This window comes from Lissotriton helveticus, chromosome 1_1, assembly GCF_964261635.1.
Source record: "Lissotriton helveticus chromosome 1_1, aLisHel1.1, whole genome shotgun sequence".
NCBI lineage: Eukaryota > Metazoa > Chordata > Amphibia > Caudata > Salamandridae > Lissotriton > Lissotriton helveticus.
Genome location: NC_136057.1, coordinates 1,258,116,540 through 1,258,133,893, shown reverse-complemented (window position 1 = coordinate 1,258,133,893; position 17,354 = coordinate 1,258,116,540). Strand labels below are relative to the sequence as shown.

Here is a 17,354-nt window from a genome sequence, read left to right as displayed (position 1 = left end):
ATTTGATGTGTCTTTTAACATTTTCAGAAGTAAATTGTTTAAACACATACCTACAGCACTCGTTGTGCCCGTGTATACCTGTGTGTATCCTGTGGACTCAGTAGAGACAGGCTTGGTTGCTTCAAAAGAGATTATAATGAGAATATTGATACAAAATTTAAAATCACATATCATATATGTTTTGTAATATTCCTGATGACTGCAAAATATACAAATACTAACTGTCGATGTACGACAAAACAAATTACTCTAGTGTATCCTAAATTCTTCAACCATCTAATTCGAGAACAGAATCAGCACATGTACAATTGTTGCACAGCATGAATATAAAAACAAACATTATTTTAACTCAATAAAATGATTGATGACAGCATGATTAACTGATTCCGTTAATATCCTTCGCAGAATCTGCGCTATTGCTGTTTGGTTACTATCCCCACAATGGTCGTGCTGCGAAATATTACACAATCCAAAAATGTTTTTTTTTTTAAACTGCATCTAACTCATAGAATTCCTACAACAAGTTAACTTCAACCTCCGCCAATGTGCACAATTTTCTTTGTGCTTATACGGTTAGCAATTTCCAGAACATTTGAAGAATTGAGAGGACTGGGAATGCCTGAGTGTCTTTGATGCTTTTTATCTTTTGCTGGGGGAATATAAACCATACAAAACACCTACTTTGTGTATCTGGTGGAGAAGTAGACATAGTGATGCCGGCTAGTGAATAGCACAGTTTGATGCAGAGCACAATCCTTTGAGAGATGGTCTATTTCTGCATTGCCTTGTGCTTCTTTGCTACAGTTGGCCCAATGAAAAGCTGCTCATATACCCTGTGGTCTTTGGTACGATCGATTTTAAAAGAGGGTCAAAATGATGGAATCAATCCCCTTCCTGAAAATGATGAGGGGGATCAAATGTTGGTAGGGTGTTGCTTTGTCTGGCGTACGTGGAAGGGAGTCACCACTCTATCCGGGTAGAAACAGGTATGTGGAGGTACAACTGAAAGAGACTGAAGCTCACTGACTCTCCTGGCCGATGCAATGGTCACAAGTAATACTGTTGTAAGGGTCAGTAGTTACAGATGACAGCTATGCATGCGTGTAAAGTATACTCTGACCGCAAGAGTATAACCCAGTTGTACTTTTATTAACAACTCTGCATGGCATCACATTAAATCATCGGCAGCATCTCCAACTGCTCATCCAAGAATCCTCCCCCTACATTCTCCCCGTGATGTAGCCACATTCCTGCAATGTGTCGATGCAATGCATCGACACAACACATCCCCCTCCTATTTACAAAATTAAACAAAAACTATATACAATATACATTCCTACAAAAATAATAAATTAAGATAAAACAAAACCCTTGAGTTTCTGAGGAGTATGAATGACTCTTCCCATTCTTCCTACCCTTCTTGGCTCAGTATGACTCTGTTCTTCTGCTTCCTCAAAACCAGTGTGTTCTTCGTCATCCTGTTGTTGCTCGGTTTGTTCTAACACAAAACCATCCTCATTCTCATCCTCCCACAACCAATTTCCAAACATGTCAGTAGGAGCCTCCTTAGTATTTCCTCCGACATCCCCCTTTTCTGCTTTTTCAGGATTACTACATTTGGCAATACAACTCATATGCCAAACCCGATTGTCACTTAGTGTTGCAGAATTCTTTAAACATTCCACCACCTTTAATGGTTTGGAAAATACACTCTCCCCTTTAGCTACCTTTCCACTTTTCCTAGTTTTCACTCAATCTCCAACATTTAAATCTTCCATTCTTGTTACATTCTTGGCATCATAATTCTTCTTATACACTTGTTGTGCTTTGATAATGTTTTCCTTTACCATTTCTGGTGACCAATCAATATGTCTTGTTCTATCCATCCACCCTATGCTATCTTTAGTGTATGGTGCTCTTCCCCTCATTAACACAAAACGACTATGACCTGTAAGAGATGGCGTCAACCTATATCCCCAAAGCATTTTTTTTATTTCAACCTCCCAATTCTTCCTATTTTTGCAAGCAATTTGAATAGTGCCTTTGATAACACGTTTGAATCGTTCCACGGCACCATTACCTGAAGGATGGTATACAGATGTTTTAGCATGAAAGATACCATTCCTTTTTAGAAAATCCTCTAGTTTCTGGGCTGTAAAATGAGTGCCATTGTCAGTTATTATTCTTTTTGGTAAACATTCTTTTAAGAAGATATCATTTAAAAATGCCACCACCGTATCGGCATCAGTTCTTCCTACAACCTCCAGTTTAACCCATTTGCTAAAATAATCAATCAAAACAATAATATACTTATTCTCCCCACTCTTAGTATGCACTGGACCCAACAAATCCATTGCCAACAAATCCCACACCATTTCAGGACACTCAACAGGTAATAATTGTGGTTTCAAAGTTCTTAAACTGTTATCAGAATCTGCACATTCTTCACATCCTCTTACAATCCTCTCTACCTCAATGTCTATTCCTGGCCACCAATATGAACCTTTTACTCTTTTCTTTGTTCTTACAATGCCAAAATGCCCTTCATGGCATAAGCCAATTCTTCTTTTTCTCAACCCCTTAGGTGGTACGATCTTTTCTCCTCTGTTAACAAATCCAACCTCAACACTCAATTCATTTCTCACTTCCCAGAAACTCCTTTCCTCCACAATATCTGGTTTCTTTTCTCCCCAACCTTTTAGAATTCTTTCTTTCACCTCCTTTAATAGATCATCTTTCTCATACTCAGAAATCCAGTCTTTCTTTTCAATAGATCTCAAAGTATCCTCTTCAATCATTGCAACTTGATAATCATCCCAAATACTCTTAGGTACTTCCTTAATGGGTAAAGGCATTCTACTTAAACAATCTGCAATCTTATTCTGCACAACAGGAAAATACTTTATCCAAAATTAAAATCCTGTAATCTCATAGACAGTCTCGCTATCCTAGCTGAGGCTTTCAGCATTCCACCAGTAGTTAACAAGTTTACCAAGGGTTTGTGGTCCATCCTTACATCAAAATAATTTCCCCACAAAAACACCCTAAAATGTTCTATCCCCATACACAACCAAGGGTTTCCCTTTCAATAACAGAATATAATTCTTCTGTCGGTGTTAAACTCCTTGATGCAAAACCTATTACTACCTCCTTATTCCCTTCTTCACATTGAGTCAAAACTGCACCCAACCCTTTTCCACTCGCAACAACTGTCAAAACAATCCTTAACTCTGGATCAAATCCTTTGATGGGTGTTGCGTTACAAATATCTTTCTTCAATGTCTCAAAGTTTTCTCTGCATGCACTGTTCCACACAAATTTGCTTCTCTGTTTAACTAGTTGTCTTAAATCATATGATTTTTCAGCAAAATTTATTACAAATTTGGAGTAATACTCTGCAAGTCCCAGAAACAAATGAAGTTCCTCCTTATTCTTTGGTTCTGGTGCATACTTCACAGCTTCAACTAACTCCTTCTTCGGTGAAATTCCATCCTTCCCTATATTGTGTCCCAAATATGCCACTCTATCTTTTGCAAATTTACATTTTTCATATTCCGCTTTTAACCCTCTTTTCCTCAAGACATTAAATACCTCTACCACTCTTTTATCATGCATTTCTCTATCTTCACCCATTATAAGGATATCATCCTGGAAAATCAATACTCCACGAATATCTTTAAGTATCTCGCTCATCAATCTTTGAAAGACCGCTGCCGCGGAGGCTAGTCCAAACGGCATGCGGACATACTGGAAACACCAAATGGGGTTATAAACGATGTTATCTTCCTACTTTATTTATGCAATTGTACCTGGTGATATGCGGATGCCAAATCCACAGTAGAAAACCATTTCATTCCTTTTGTTCTTGACAATAACTCGTTAATCTTTGGTAAAGGATATTCATCCACTTGAATTTCCTTGTTCACACCCCTCAAATCCACACATAATCCGATCTTTCCATTCGATTTCCTTACCACAACAATCGGAGACATCCATTCTGACAACTCAATCCGTTTAATCACTCCTGCTGTTTCCAACCTCAATAGCTCCTTTTCTAATTCACTTCTTCCACAAAAGGAACATTCCTGACTTTAAAATGCACTGGTATAGAATTCTCCTTGAGTTTAATTCAATGTTAAATCCCTTGAGCATACCAATCTTTCCTGAGAATACATCCTTAAAATGTTCACTTATTTTCCTACCTTAATCATCATCATCATCCAAGTACAAGAACCTGTTCCTTACTATTAGGATTTACAATTATTTTCAAACTTCCCTGATCTCTCCAGCCTAGAACACTAGGGCCATATTCCGCAACATACATCCTCCCTTCAGCTCTCCTGCCTTTGAACTCAAATGTAACATCTCTGCACCCTACCATAGGTATACTCTCTCCAGTAAAACTTGTGGGATTTACATCACAAACATTAAGTTCTTCTTTAATTTATTTTAATAAACTTGTCTTTCCACATATCCAAATTTACAATAGTGTATGGCGAACCTAAATCCGCTACTAACACCACCTGCACCCCAGCCACTACTACTTCACACAATGGTTTACTCTTCCCCTTACTCTTTACATCAAGAATAGTATCTTCAATCACAAATATTTCATCATCTTCTTGTGACGAACCTTCCTGAGTGTCACTACCCTTTTCTATTTCAGTGACATACTTAACTTTTGTTGTTTTGTCTCTCCTATTACATGCCCTTGCAAAGTGCCCTATCAACCCACAAACAGCACATTTTTGATCCCTTGCTCTGCATAGTTTGCTATTGGCTAAATGACTATAACTTCCACATCTGTAACAAGCCAAACTTCCCTGACCTTTTTTCAGCACAGGATTATTATATTTCTTTTCAATTTTAGCTTCTTTGGTTTTATCTTTCTCAAAGCTTTTAACACTCGGTTTTCTCCCTTTCTTCACAACACAAACTTCCTCCTTCTCTTTTCCTTTTACTTCATCTAATGCTGCTTTAGCACATCTCACCGATACTTCTGCTTTCCTCACTACTGCAAGTACTTTATTTAATGTGCCATCACCCATCGTCCACAATCTTTCTTGCACTCTCTTATTATTCGTCAACATAATAATTTGATCTCTAATCAACTCTTCTTCCAATGTTCCAAAACGACAACGTTCAGCAATTTTCCTTAACGCACTCAAATAATCATCAATTTTTTCATTTTGGTCTTGTTTCCTCCTGAAAAACTTATATCTATCAATGGCATTACAAACAGGAGGTGCATAGTATCTTTCCAAATCTTCTAATGCGTTTACATATACATCCACTTCATCCTCCCCTCTTGCTTTCTTTTGCATTTGATGATATTGCCTAATGCCTTCAGGTCCAAGTGAATGTAATAATATGCCTTTCTTAATCTCTGGTGTCATATCATCATTGTTTATGGTAACCATATAATTGATGAAATAAACTTTCCATTCTTGCCACTTGATGTGTGGTTCTCCTGGTTCCGGTAAAAATGGTATTGGCGGTGTTAATGTGAAGGTCTGCGCTGCACACATTTCTTCTTTTTTTTTTATTCCTCTCTGACTTTTGTAATTATAAACTTCTCAACCCCAAAAAAATAAAAATAAACCCTTTATTGCCAACTCACAAAAATAAACTTTATTCCCAACAGGTGTGCATATCACCGATCTGCAACATGCACTGTAAATTTTCCTTTTTCTTTTAATCCTTAAATTGCAAATCTGTACGTGCCTCTTGTTTCTCTATAGTTGCACACCCTTGTGCTCAGTTAACAGGAAAGTTATTAACAACGCGCTTCCTTGACTCCTCGTAATTGTATTCAGTTGCATTAACAAAGAAAATATGCCACCGATAGGTTAGTTTACTAAAATAATCACCTTTAGAATATGCCGCTCTTACTGTTGCCTTTGATCCAGCATAGTGCACTCACTGAGCAAAGCTTCAACTATTAACGTTTCCGTGCTTTTCTTTCACAGTGCCAGCGTAACGCATTCACTGAGCGAAACTTCAACTATTAACGTTTCCGTGCTTTTCTTTTACAACGCGAATTGCCGGTTGCCAAGACAATACAATTTCTCCTTCTTAAAGTGGCTGCCTGCGTATGACCTCACTGCGCAATGCGTTGCGTTTCAGAGGTGCGTTAGTACTTCTTCTTTTTCTACTAACTCCAGCCTCTCACGCTACGCTTCAGCTACAGTCAAGACGTCACAGCCTTGCCTCGCGCACCACTGCTCGCGCTTGTTCCTCGCTGTAAGGTAATCCTTTAAAAAAAAAAAAAACTTTCACTCTTGAATTTCGATTCCTCCTCAAGCAATCGATAAAGTCTCTCAGTCACGGCTCACCTTATCACTCGTTTCATTATCTTCTGTTATACTTCTTCAATTCAAAAACTCTCCCATTGAATTTTCTTCCTCAAGTCTCTCTCATGGGTTCAGCAGAGTTGTTGTCCCTCGTCGCCAGCATGTAAAGTATACTCTGACCGCAAGAGTATAATCCAGTTCTACTTTTATTAACAACTCTGCATGGCATCACATTAAATCATCAGCAGCATCTCCAACTGCTCATCCAAGAATCCTCCCCCTACATTCTCCCCGTGATGTAGCCACATTCCTGCAATAATGCAGATGCTTTCCAAACATAGAATGCATCGACACAACAATGCGCTCTAATGGGGAACACATGAGGAACATCAGAACCAGTCTGAGGTCTCAATGGGACATAACAAAAGGGGTAGGCGGACACAAGTGTTGAAATACCTTAAGGAAACCTGAAAGTATGCCAGTAGACAGGATCTGGATCACACTACTGAAAGTTCTGAGAGGAAGACTTACCCTTAGTCAGCTGAGTAGAAGGGAGGAGGAGCTCCGCGCCAAATGCTGCTACTGCCAAAACGCTGTTGCCAAACTCTGCTGCTGCTGCCGCTGGCGAACGGCTCCTGGACGCCGTTGTCAGAGCCGCCGAGCCGTCAGAACCGTTAGAACCGCGGCTGGAGTCACTGGAAAGCTGCAGCGACTGCGACCGCGGGAAACAGGGAGACCGGGAGGCCGCAAAAGGTCTGAAAGGGCACCGTTGGGGGCGGATCACCCACTCTGATCCCCTCGTGCTGCTCCCGGTGCCCCAATCACTTCGATACGACCTGCTGACCTGCGAGTTCTGGAAGCCGGAGCCGGAGACCACAGAGGGCGCGGTTACGAAAATCAGGCGCAGGTGCAGCTACTGAGAGCTGGGAGCCCGGGAGCCCGGGGGCCCGGGGGGGGGCGCAGTAGTGAGAGCATGCGCCCGAGCTCTCTGGCTACTGAACATCATCAGCGCTTGATGTCTGCGCCCCAGGAAGGCTGATTTGAGTAAAAGAGAAAAGAAAAGGAGACAAAGAGACATTAAAGCAAATAGTGAGAACAAGGCAAGGCAAGTCACAAGTAAGGCTTGGAAGGAAAAAAATAAAAAATCCTTTACTGTGCATCAAGCGCTAGATAACAGGTACCAGGCTCCAGGCACTCACCAACACTTGGCTGAGCCTTGGGCCACCTCAACCTTATACCTCACTTCTATATCCCATCTTTACCCTCACTGGATACTGGATACTGCCAACTGCTGGCTGCTGGCTGCTGGTTGCTGGCTGGGGGCTGCTGGTTGCTGGCTGCTGGCTGAGGGCCAATGCCCATGGGTGCCCACGGGTGCCGACTGACGGCTGGTCCTGTCCGAGGATCAAGGCGGGAGGCTGGAGGCGGCCCTTCCGCGAGTTCTATGCGGCTGCTGACAGCTGGAGGTAAGCCGCTGCACCTTTGCTGCACCTTGCGAGGATTTGGGAGGGAGGAAGGAACGCCAAGGAGCACCAAAGACTCCCCCAGCCACGCACGTCCCAAAGATCTCCCCAGCTACGCATGCCCCTGAGCACTTGCCTGTAACATCAGCCTGCCTGTCATCAACTTCGGACAAACTAAGCTGAGCAAGCAGAGCAAGGAACCCAGGCGGTGGCCTGAAGGTGTAGTTGACAGCTCCACCGACTGGACCAAAAAGGCCGTCTACTGCCCCTCTACTGTTCCACTGCCCTGTTTATTGACCTTCCCCCGCTGCTCTGTTGTACATTGGATGCAACCGGTCGCAGATCAGCTGAGCAGCATGAGATCAGGGCGCGTTCGTGGATGCCCTATGATTAAAGGAGGCACAAAAAAATGCAAACGAACGTCGAAAGCGTCCGAGGGAATTAGAGGGAAACCACCGACCAAAACTCGGCAGACAACACAGAGCGAATGCTCATTAAACAATTGACAATTCTGACTCTAACAGCCCAAGAAGCGAGCAGACATCAAAAGCAGAAAAGAGCAGCAAATTAAAAACCAACCACGCTATGCTCCAACCAAAAATCTATACAAAGTTTTGCTTCTTAAAAAACGCGGGGGATACCTTACTTTCAAATATCAACGAATCTTCAGGCCTACAGCAACCTATTGAACCATCGCAGCTCCCCCACCCAGCACAGTACATTGGTACACTGACAGACAACATTAGCAAGGGAAGCTCTAGCCCCACAGCTAATGGCTCAACACAAGTGACATCAACCCCCCAGCGCGACAAAAGCTGCATCACTCATGACTTTACAACCAACGGGATAAAGCCCGGAATGAAAATTGTGCTAGAAGCAAACCTTATCCAAGTGCACAGGGCAAACAACGCAAAAAACCTGTCTGCAGACCAACTCTATAAGAGCTTCACAGATCTTGACAATACTGCTAATGACAAACCTTGTGAGGAAATTACATTCAGCATGTGCAGCAAAACCAACGCACCAATAAACTGCAAACCTAAAAGCCAAAAAGCAATAAAGCACCTTAGCGAATAGAGGGAGACAAACGTAAGCACCGAAAAGGAGCACAGGGCAGAGAATGATCCAACTCTGGGAGGCTCAGCTTCAACTCAAACTGCACAAGAAACTGACAATAACAGAACATCGAGGCCTGGGAGGGATACAGCAAATTTAGACAGGCCACCAACTTCCCCGTCAGAGGTGATAGAAATGTCCTCATATCTGGGAAAGGAAGAGTGGGAAGATCTACTAGCTGCATACTTCCAAGACAAAAGCAGAATTGAGACAAGCATCAATGCACCAATTACGATAAGTGATGGCTCAAACGAACAACTGGCGACGAGTGCAGCGGCGCCAGAGAGGGGTCATGAAAGATCCATAACTTCAGAAAATCACGTGGAAACCCCAAAACACACAAAACACGAAAGCGCGTAGCCTAGTCTGCTCAAAACAATACAACTCTTGGTAGAAGCCCTCAACTACCAATCGGATAAAATGGACACGCAATTAACGCTACTGGACACACTGGCTGTATTTGTGGTCGCCATTGACAGGAAGCAGGGCATGCTAAATACGCTTCTTCAAAACAAGCTGGATCAGCCACAACACGAAACCAGGTCCAACAGAGGTGGATGTGGATGCGACCCAATCATCGACAAATTGTCGGCACTTCCAACAATATTGAGCGATCTGTGCACACAGCTCAAAGGGTCTGCCCAGTGCCAACAATCTAACCCCTGCAAAGAAGAAGAGAAAGACAACTTAAGGAAAAGGGAAGTGCCGGAAATTAATGAATATGGAAACTGCAAAACAAGAACCCCATTACTCAATACACCCAAAAGCACAGGGGCCCGCGAAATTGGAACTTCTGATCCTTCGTTCTCCGAAAAACTGGAGGAAGAAAAACCACACACAAAAAGGAATGCTAAACAGAGAAGAGCAAAAAAACGCAAAGGTAGGAAACATAAGATACACTCAAACCGCGAAGGCTTTATGCACCTCTTTGGGAATATGCCAGCCACAGAACAAGATACAGTTCAATCTGAGGGTGGCACCTGCACACCAGAGACTGAGGGAGGCGCTAGTACACCAGAGACCCCCGCCAAGGCAATAGCCCCAACCCAACTAACTGATGGGAGGGGGAAAAAAGTTAAGAACTTGGAAACACTTTTATACATCACACAAGAAGACTCCGAAGCCGGACTACAAAACTCATGCCTTCAACTCTGTGAGGCCAGCAAAATAATTCTTGAACCCAATTCGATGCCGGGCACCAATCTTCCTCAACTAATTGAGCAAGAACATACTTCGGGTAAAAAGTCTGGGCACAACCAGGGACAAAAATATGTGGGGAAGCGCAAAGGGTCATCAGACACCCAACTATTTACAATTACTCAAGCGATTCCGACAGCACAAATTGAAGAAGAACCAGCTATCACAGGGACAGCGGACCTAACGCGCCACCCCAATTGGCCTGGTGAGAACTACCAACCGGCTGAGCCACTTGCACCGAATCAGCATAGACCTGGCCGAGAGCTAAGAGTCACTGCAGCTAATATTAATCAGGCCAAACCAACTACAGCACGATTAGTAGAGCATATGCCACCAAGCCAAGTTAAAAAAGAGAGCGGGTTCTTAAATGAACAAAGAAACGCAACAGGTGCCATTTGGTTTAACCCAGACTATACCTCGCAAGCAAGACATGATACTCTCAATAGAGGCCACATCCTACGGCTGCTATCCCATATTCCCTCCCTGGAAGAAGTAAAAAGCTCTGACCTGATATCTATCGAATTCATAGACGAAGATGGCACAGGCAGAGAAAAAACGAAAGCCACTTGGACATCTTTGGCAATCTCTCTGGCAGAAAATACAAGCCGAAGCAGAGACCATTAAAAACTGGGGGATCACAATAAAACCATACTCAAAGCCAGAAATACTAATCCCGGTGGAAAAGGCGGAATATCAAGCTATCGTAAACAGCCCCAGAATTTCGGTTCTGAGAGGAGCGGTAGGGCCAGTTGGAATAAACAACGACCAACATACCAGCACCTCCGGACGGACCGGAGAGGAAAAAACACTAACAGCTGGATTATCTGACCTAAAATGGACAGCCAGAACTTTAAATAACAACAATTGACAAACCGGCCCTAAGACAAGCGAGGGCTCTCATGACCTATTAAGAATATGCTCGTGGAACATCAACGGCTTAGCCTCCAAAATAACTGACTCAGAATTCATGCATTACATTAGAACCTTCGACTTCGTGGCATTTCAGGAGACATGGCTTGCAGACCCCCCGCACCTTCAGGAATACCTGCGCTTCTACATCGGCGCAGAAAGGATAGCTAAATATGGGCATCTTCAAGGCGGCTTAGCAACCTATGTATCAGCTACAAGCATCCTGACGGCAAAAGAAGTTGGACCATCCTCTACAGCCTCACTGGCAGTAAACTTTCCCTTGGCGCAACCAAAAACAGGCATCGCCGATACCGACTTCACCCTAATCAAAGTCTATGTTCACCCGAGAAAAAAAAGAAAAGCAGTCAAAGACCTATGTAATTATATGGAGGAATGCATAAGAGAAAGACCTACCACTAACGACATGCTTACTGGGGACTTCAATCTCAACCTCATGGGCACCACGCAAGAAGATGAGCTCCTAATCCAAAACTCAATTTGGGATATCCCATCACAAGGGAAGTCACAAATACTCAAACAAACAAAACTAGGCAACAAGACCCTAGAAGAACTGGAACATTTCAACATCAGGGCCCTAAATGGAAGGACTTCCGGAGAACACCCTCCGGCCTCAACATTTCACTCAACAAGAAATAGCAGCATCCTAGACTATACTTTCATCTCATTACCATTATTTCAATACATAAGTTCCTATCGGATAGGTAGAAGCGGAGATAGTGATCATTGCCCCAAGAAACCACTCTTGAAACAGTAAAGCCGAACTTTGAGCCGTCCAAAGAATCAAAAGAGTCAGTCTACACTGTTAATTTTAAAAAAATTAAATACTCAGCAGCAACAGATGACACCCTAGTTGAAAGGGCAAAACAGCATTTTGGGGCCCGCACTGGATCAAGTGAAACTGCCAATGGGAAACACTATGTCTAATTACGCCACAATACCCAAGCCATACGCAAAATCAGGCCATGACAGATCGAGCACATTCACTCAATAGCAGAAAGGAAAAATTAGAGGCACAAAAACATCAATTTACCGCACAATGAGAGAACTCCAACAGAAACCCATGGATACAGTAAAGCAAGACCAACTACCGAAATTAAAATCAACATTGAAAAAATTAAAATGGGAAGCAAATAAATCCGTGGAGGATAATCTTTGGGCAAGACTCCACTCTGACATCAAAAGAAACGATGGGGCAAGATTCTGGAAATCAATAAACTCGTTCATAAGACCTATGCACCATGGGGTCTCATCTAACATCACAGAGGAGTCATGGGCAAACTTCCTCGGAACCCATTTTAACCAGGCAACGGGAAAAAACCAAGGGGCCGATTATGATGGCGGACGGACTTGAGTCCGTCCGCCACCACAGAGTAGGAGGGACCGTCCGCAGGGGCAGCGGCGGTCCCTCCATACAGATTAGGATGTGACCGCCAGGGTGGCGGTCACATCCTCTATTTTTAACATTGCGGCGGGTGGAGCTTCAAGCTGCACCCGCCGCAATGTTAAAAATGCATGCACAGCATTTGCGCGCACAAAGCGGCAGGCACCGTGCGGTGCCTGCCTCTTTGTTCACGCAAATGCAGGGGGGTACCATAGGTACCCCCCATGTGCACCCCCCACCCCCCTTCACCCAGGGGGCCCGCAACGGGCCCCCGAAGTGAAGGTCCGTATGCTTTTCCACGGCGGAAAAGCCGCCGTGGAAAAGCATACTTTTTACTCCATCCTGTCTGATAGACACCGCCAGCCATGTTACAGCTTATCCGCCGCAGTTGTAAGTCAACCGCGGCGGAAAAGTGGCGGACTGAAACCAGGACCCACCAGCCATCCTAATGTGGCAGTGGGTCTTTGGTGGGTCCCTGAGGATTTTCCGCATCCTCCGGGCCGGCGGTGGCTTCCGCCGGCCCGGAGGATGCGGAAAATCCTCCATCATAATGAGCCCCCAAGTGTTAACATCGGACCGCGTGAGGGACACTCATAAAAAATTACTATCTAACAGCGACAATAGCCGCAAAGAATGCCATAACTCGACTCTAAATGATGATTTGCCGTAATTACAAATACTATCCAACGCCAAATTAAGAAAGGAAGAAGCGAGGGAGCTCCGGGACCAAATGGTATCCCGCCAATTCTTTATAAACAAGACGTGAAAGACTGGGAGGCAGCTCTCTAACCCCTTTTTTTGGAGATAAGATGCTACAACATCCTGCCAAGCTCCTGGAAGAGCTCCATCATTTCTCCAATTTATAAGGCAGGAGACAAGGCTTCCCCTCAAAATTATCGATTGGTGGCTCTAATTGATAATGAGGCCTAATATTTTGCAGGCATCCTCTTAGAAGAATTGCTGTCATGTGCCCCAGAGAGATCCTTAATCCCTGTCAACCAGACAGGCTTTGCCAAATTAGTAGGTACAATGACCAATATTTTGACCATGGGCATGCTCATAGACAAGGCAGAATCAAATAAAATGCCTATCCATTTCTGCTTTATAGACTATAAGGCTGCCTTTGATCACATAAACCGGAACATTTTATGGTCTAAACTGAAAAGTTGGGGGATATCGAGACCTCTGTTGGATCTGCTGATCAACCTTCATACAGAGACCTGGGTACAGATAAAAGTAGGGGATGGATCAGTTTTGTCCAGGCACATAACGACCAACAAGGGCCTGAAACAGGGCTGCGTCCTGGCCCCCACTTTATTCAACCTGTTTTTAGGTGACCTTGTTCTGATTCTAAACAGCTGCAACTCCCACACTCCTAAGCTAGGAGGACTCCAATTACCTTGTCTACTATATGCAGACAATATTGTCTTAATAAGCCACACTAAGGTAGGGCTCCAACACCTCCTGAACGCAACATACAGCTATTCAAACGAAAACGAGCTGACAATAAATCTGGAGAAAACCCAGACGATGACCATCAGCAAGAATAAAAGAAAATTAACATCATGGTTCTGGAACAAGACAAAAATTGGAGACGCCCCAGTATACAAATATCTAGGAGTGAAGATCGATAACGGCGGGCAGTTCTCTACTCAGAGAACAAGTATACGAGGAAAAGGGCTATCTTTGGCAATTTCACTAAAAACATTAAACAGCAAACTTTTTGGTCCCTCTCTTCTTCCTTTGGCGCAAGTAATTCGCGCTAAACTCCTTCCAACAATCACCTATGGGAGTGAGGCACTCAGAGGAAGGGACGCCAAGATCCTCGATAACACAATTACAGATGCTTACAGAATTATTTTTTGCCTGCCCAAGCGAACTTCACCAGCACAAATCAGGCTAGAATTCGGCATTGAACAACAGCTCTTGGCAAGACAGGGAGCCTATATATCAGCCTGGGATTGTAGTGTAGTTCCTATTATCCCAATAGGCTCTGCGCATTGGAATAATACCTCCAATAGTATAGACCTAGACCAGACGTTAACTAGGTCTTCTACTGTCGATATTAGACTTAAAGTTTTGGGTTTGCCAGCTAGCTCAGAGTTCACTAGAAACTTTCTCGAATAGACAAGGAGGAGTTGAACCTCCCTGGATAGACAAGAAGGGATTTAGTTTCTGACAACCATAGAACATGACAACTTTGCTCTCCCCTAATCAAGAGTGTATCTCTAGAGTCGTGTGAAAACAAAAGACAACTTATTTTACTCAGTCATTACGTGCATTCTTAGTTTCACCAGATTGTAGAGAAAAGGAAGAGACAGGCGTGTTCAATAAAAGATGTTATTTATTGATCAGTCTCTTTTCTCGTACAAGAGAAATGAATCGATATTATTGTAATACTTATGGTTAAGTAAAGTGCATACAATAAAAGCAGAAGTATAAAATAATACTGTAAAAACATTGATATGGTTTCTAAGCCATACGTTATTTAAAATGGACAGAATAGATACATACATATAAACATTTGACTAATCGTACTCAACTGGTGCTTCTAACTACGCCTACCCCGGTGTACCTGACCTAAGCCTAATACGTGGGCTGGAGTAGAAAGTAGTAGTTTAAGTTAAGTTTGTTTTGCCAAGTGACTGATTCAAGAATTCTCTGCAAGGGGATATTCAGTTCCATACCTTGAATCTAGGATGATTGAGGGATGGTATCTCTCATCTTTGGTCTCGATATTCCAGGCTGCCTGCAAGGGCTGCTCGGAAGCGCCGGAGCTGGATTTCTCGGCAGGAGAAAGGCTGCGTCTCGTTCTCAGCGCGTCAGGAAGGCGGGGCAGCTAGTGGGCTTCGCTCTCTGCTGGGCTTCGGGAAGTCTCGCTGCTCCGATCTCGTCACCACCGCGTGTGTTTGCTTAAGGCAATATCGGTAATATTTATACCTGTAAGGTGCCGAGATTGACGTAAGGATGGACATAGATACGTCAATAAGGATGTCATACGAGCTGGTCGTTAGCGCATTCTTTTACTGAAGTTCTCGGTGAAATCAAAACAATGGCCGCAGGGTTTTTCCCAGGTTGTCATAGGTTTGATTTGTTTTGAGTACTCCGTATGCCTTATCAGGGGCTGGAGGAATATTGCTTTGCCTAATTAGATGGCAAGCGTTATGACCTAATCAGATAACGCGCTCCTGTGCTGTGGTCTGGCGTAATCAGATAACGGTTTCTGCATCATGGGATGGCTGCTAGTTAACTCGTTAACCAGAATAGGGTCAGCAATAGGGGGATCGATACAGAACCTATAGGAATACATCACACCCACTCCACGCTAACTATGGCCATATTTACGAATCTAGGCATAGTAAAACATACTGTAGAGTATCGTGTATACCTTACCACCCCAAAATACACATAATGCATTTTGAAATTATGTAACATACGGGAAAAAAATTGTCATATGTACTATATGCACTCAAGCAGTAGAATAATGCTAAAATAATCACGCATATGTATACATTATTAGTAATTGAATATTAGAATTACACATGAAATGGCTCTTAATACAGAAGAAAAGTTCGAGACCACTTCATCACAGTTCAAAAATATTTATAAACATACCAGCGGGCAGCTAATGTCTATGAAGTTTCTAAAAATAGAAATTAGTTCTCTAAGAATAGTTCTTACTTTAAGCAGAAGAAAAGTGTCCCGTAAAATTTAACAAAAATATTTTGGGGCTGCTAAAAAATCGCTGTCCGTGAACTGGAGGAAAAGTCGATCTTGCTACTTTATTATTAAAGTTGAAGGCCAAATTCAAGGTGTCGGGAACGCCGTGTGCTAGCTTGTTCAAGAGTCAATATTTCTGCTCTGGTGAGAACATCATATCGTTGAGACTGCTGAAAAAGCTGTCAACAGCTTCCTGTGAGAGTTCCACTAACTCGGAAAAGGATGTAACCATGCATTCATGTGCATGATTGTCTCCATTGACGTTTTGATTAGTATTGCTGACAGAAGGTTGTACCTGATCGATGCTGCTTTCATTTTGATCTTCACTACCCCTTAATCGTAGTGGTGAAGTTTCCACGAATGCCGTCATCAGGATTGGCAGCCGTTGAGGGCAGCACAATGCATGAGCCTTTACCGGACCCAACAATGTTTCTGCATCCATTGGCGCATCCGATTGTAGCGTCAGACAGGTGTCCAACACGCATTCTTCTCCGCACAGCATGCACCTTAATACAGGTAAAACACATCTTTGCCATATCGGCCGAAATGAAAGAAACCAAGTCATGTTCAGGTCTCTAAGCCGGGTTAGTCCCAGGATTTTTGATATCCGGTCCCGGTATCCAATGGCTCGGATTGTTTCTTCCCTTGTCGCAGGTGTTTTGTCTGTGACATGGTTTGCCATAACGAAATATAAGGACCAAGAATAGGATTCCTGCAATTAGTCCCAAAATGAGGGGAACTCCTCCAAAAATCGAATGGACGAAGTCTGGAAAAATACCCAGTATGGCTTTGAATGGTGTTAATGCCATCGAAAATACTGTCTTAAATACATTTGAGACTCCACTGGTATCAGAAATATTTAAGATTTCATTCAGGATTTCTGCGAAATGTATGGGGGAATTAGTTGATAACAATGAGTGAATCTCTGCAGTCGTCCTTGCGACTAGGAGATCATACGTTTCTTTTGATGACGTGAGCCTGGTCGGCGTCTGAAGAAGCACTGTTTTCATTCTGCTTAAAGTATCAACTCGAATAGAAGTAATTTTCAAGTTAGGCCATGCCCTTGCCTCCCTGTCTGGAAATGAGCTGGGGAACAATAAGCGTCGAGAGCACATGACCTTCGCAGTCGTACTGATGAGATAAGGAACCCCGGGCTGTAGACTACAACATCTGCGATCCACAATTAGAATGTAACTCCCGTTATAGAGTCTTTTAAAGAATGGTTCTATCTCTGTTGCAGGTGTGCCTAGCTGG

General features: G+C 43.3%; 1 protein-coding gene across 1 annotated transcript in view; it reads right to left on the bottom strand.

The window, feature by feature from the left end:
* The window catches only part of MUC19 (mucin 19, oligomeric), a 1,331,159-nt gene that overhangs the window by 238,438 nt on the left and 1,075,367 nt on the right, over nt 1-17,354 (bottom strand). The window contains exon 84 of the mRNA XM_078649731.1: nt 51-119. Within this exon, the coding sequence (XP_078505857.1) occupies nt 51-119 (69 nt within the window). The remainder of the gene's footprint in view (nt 1-50; nt 120-17,354) is intronic.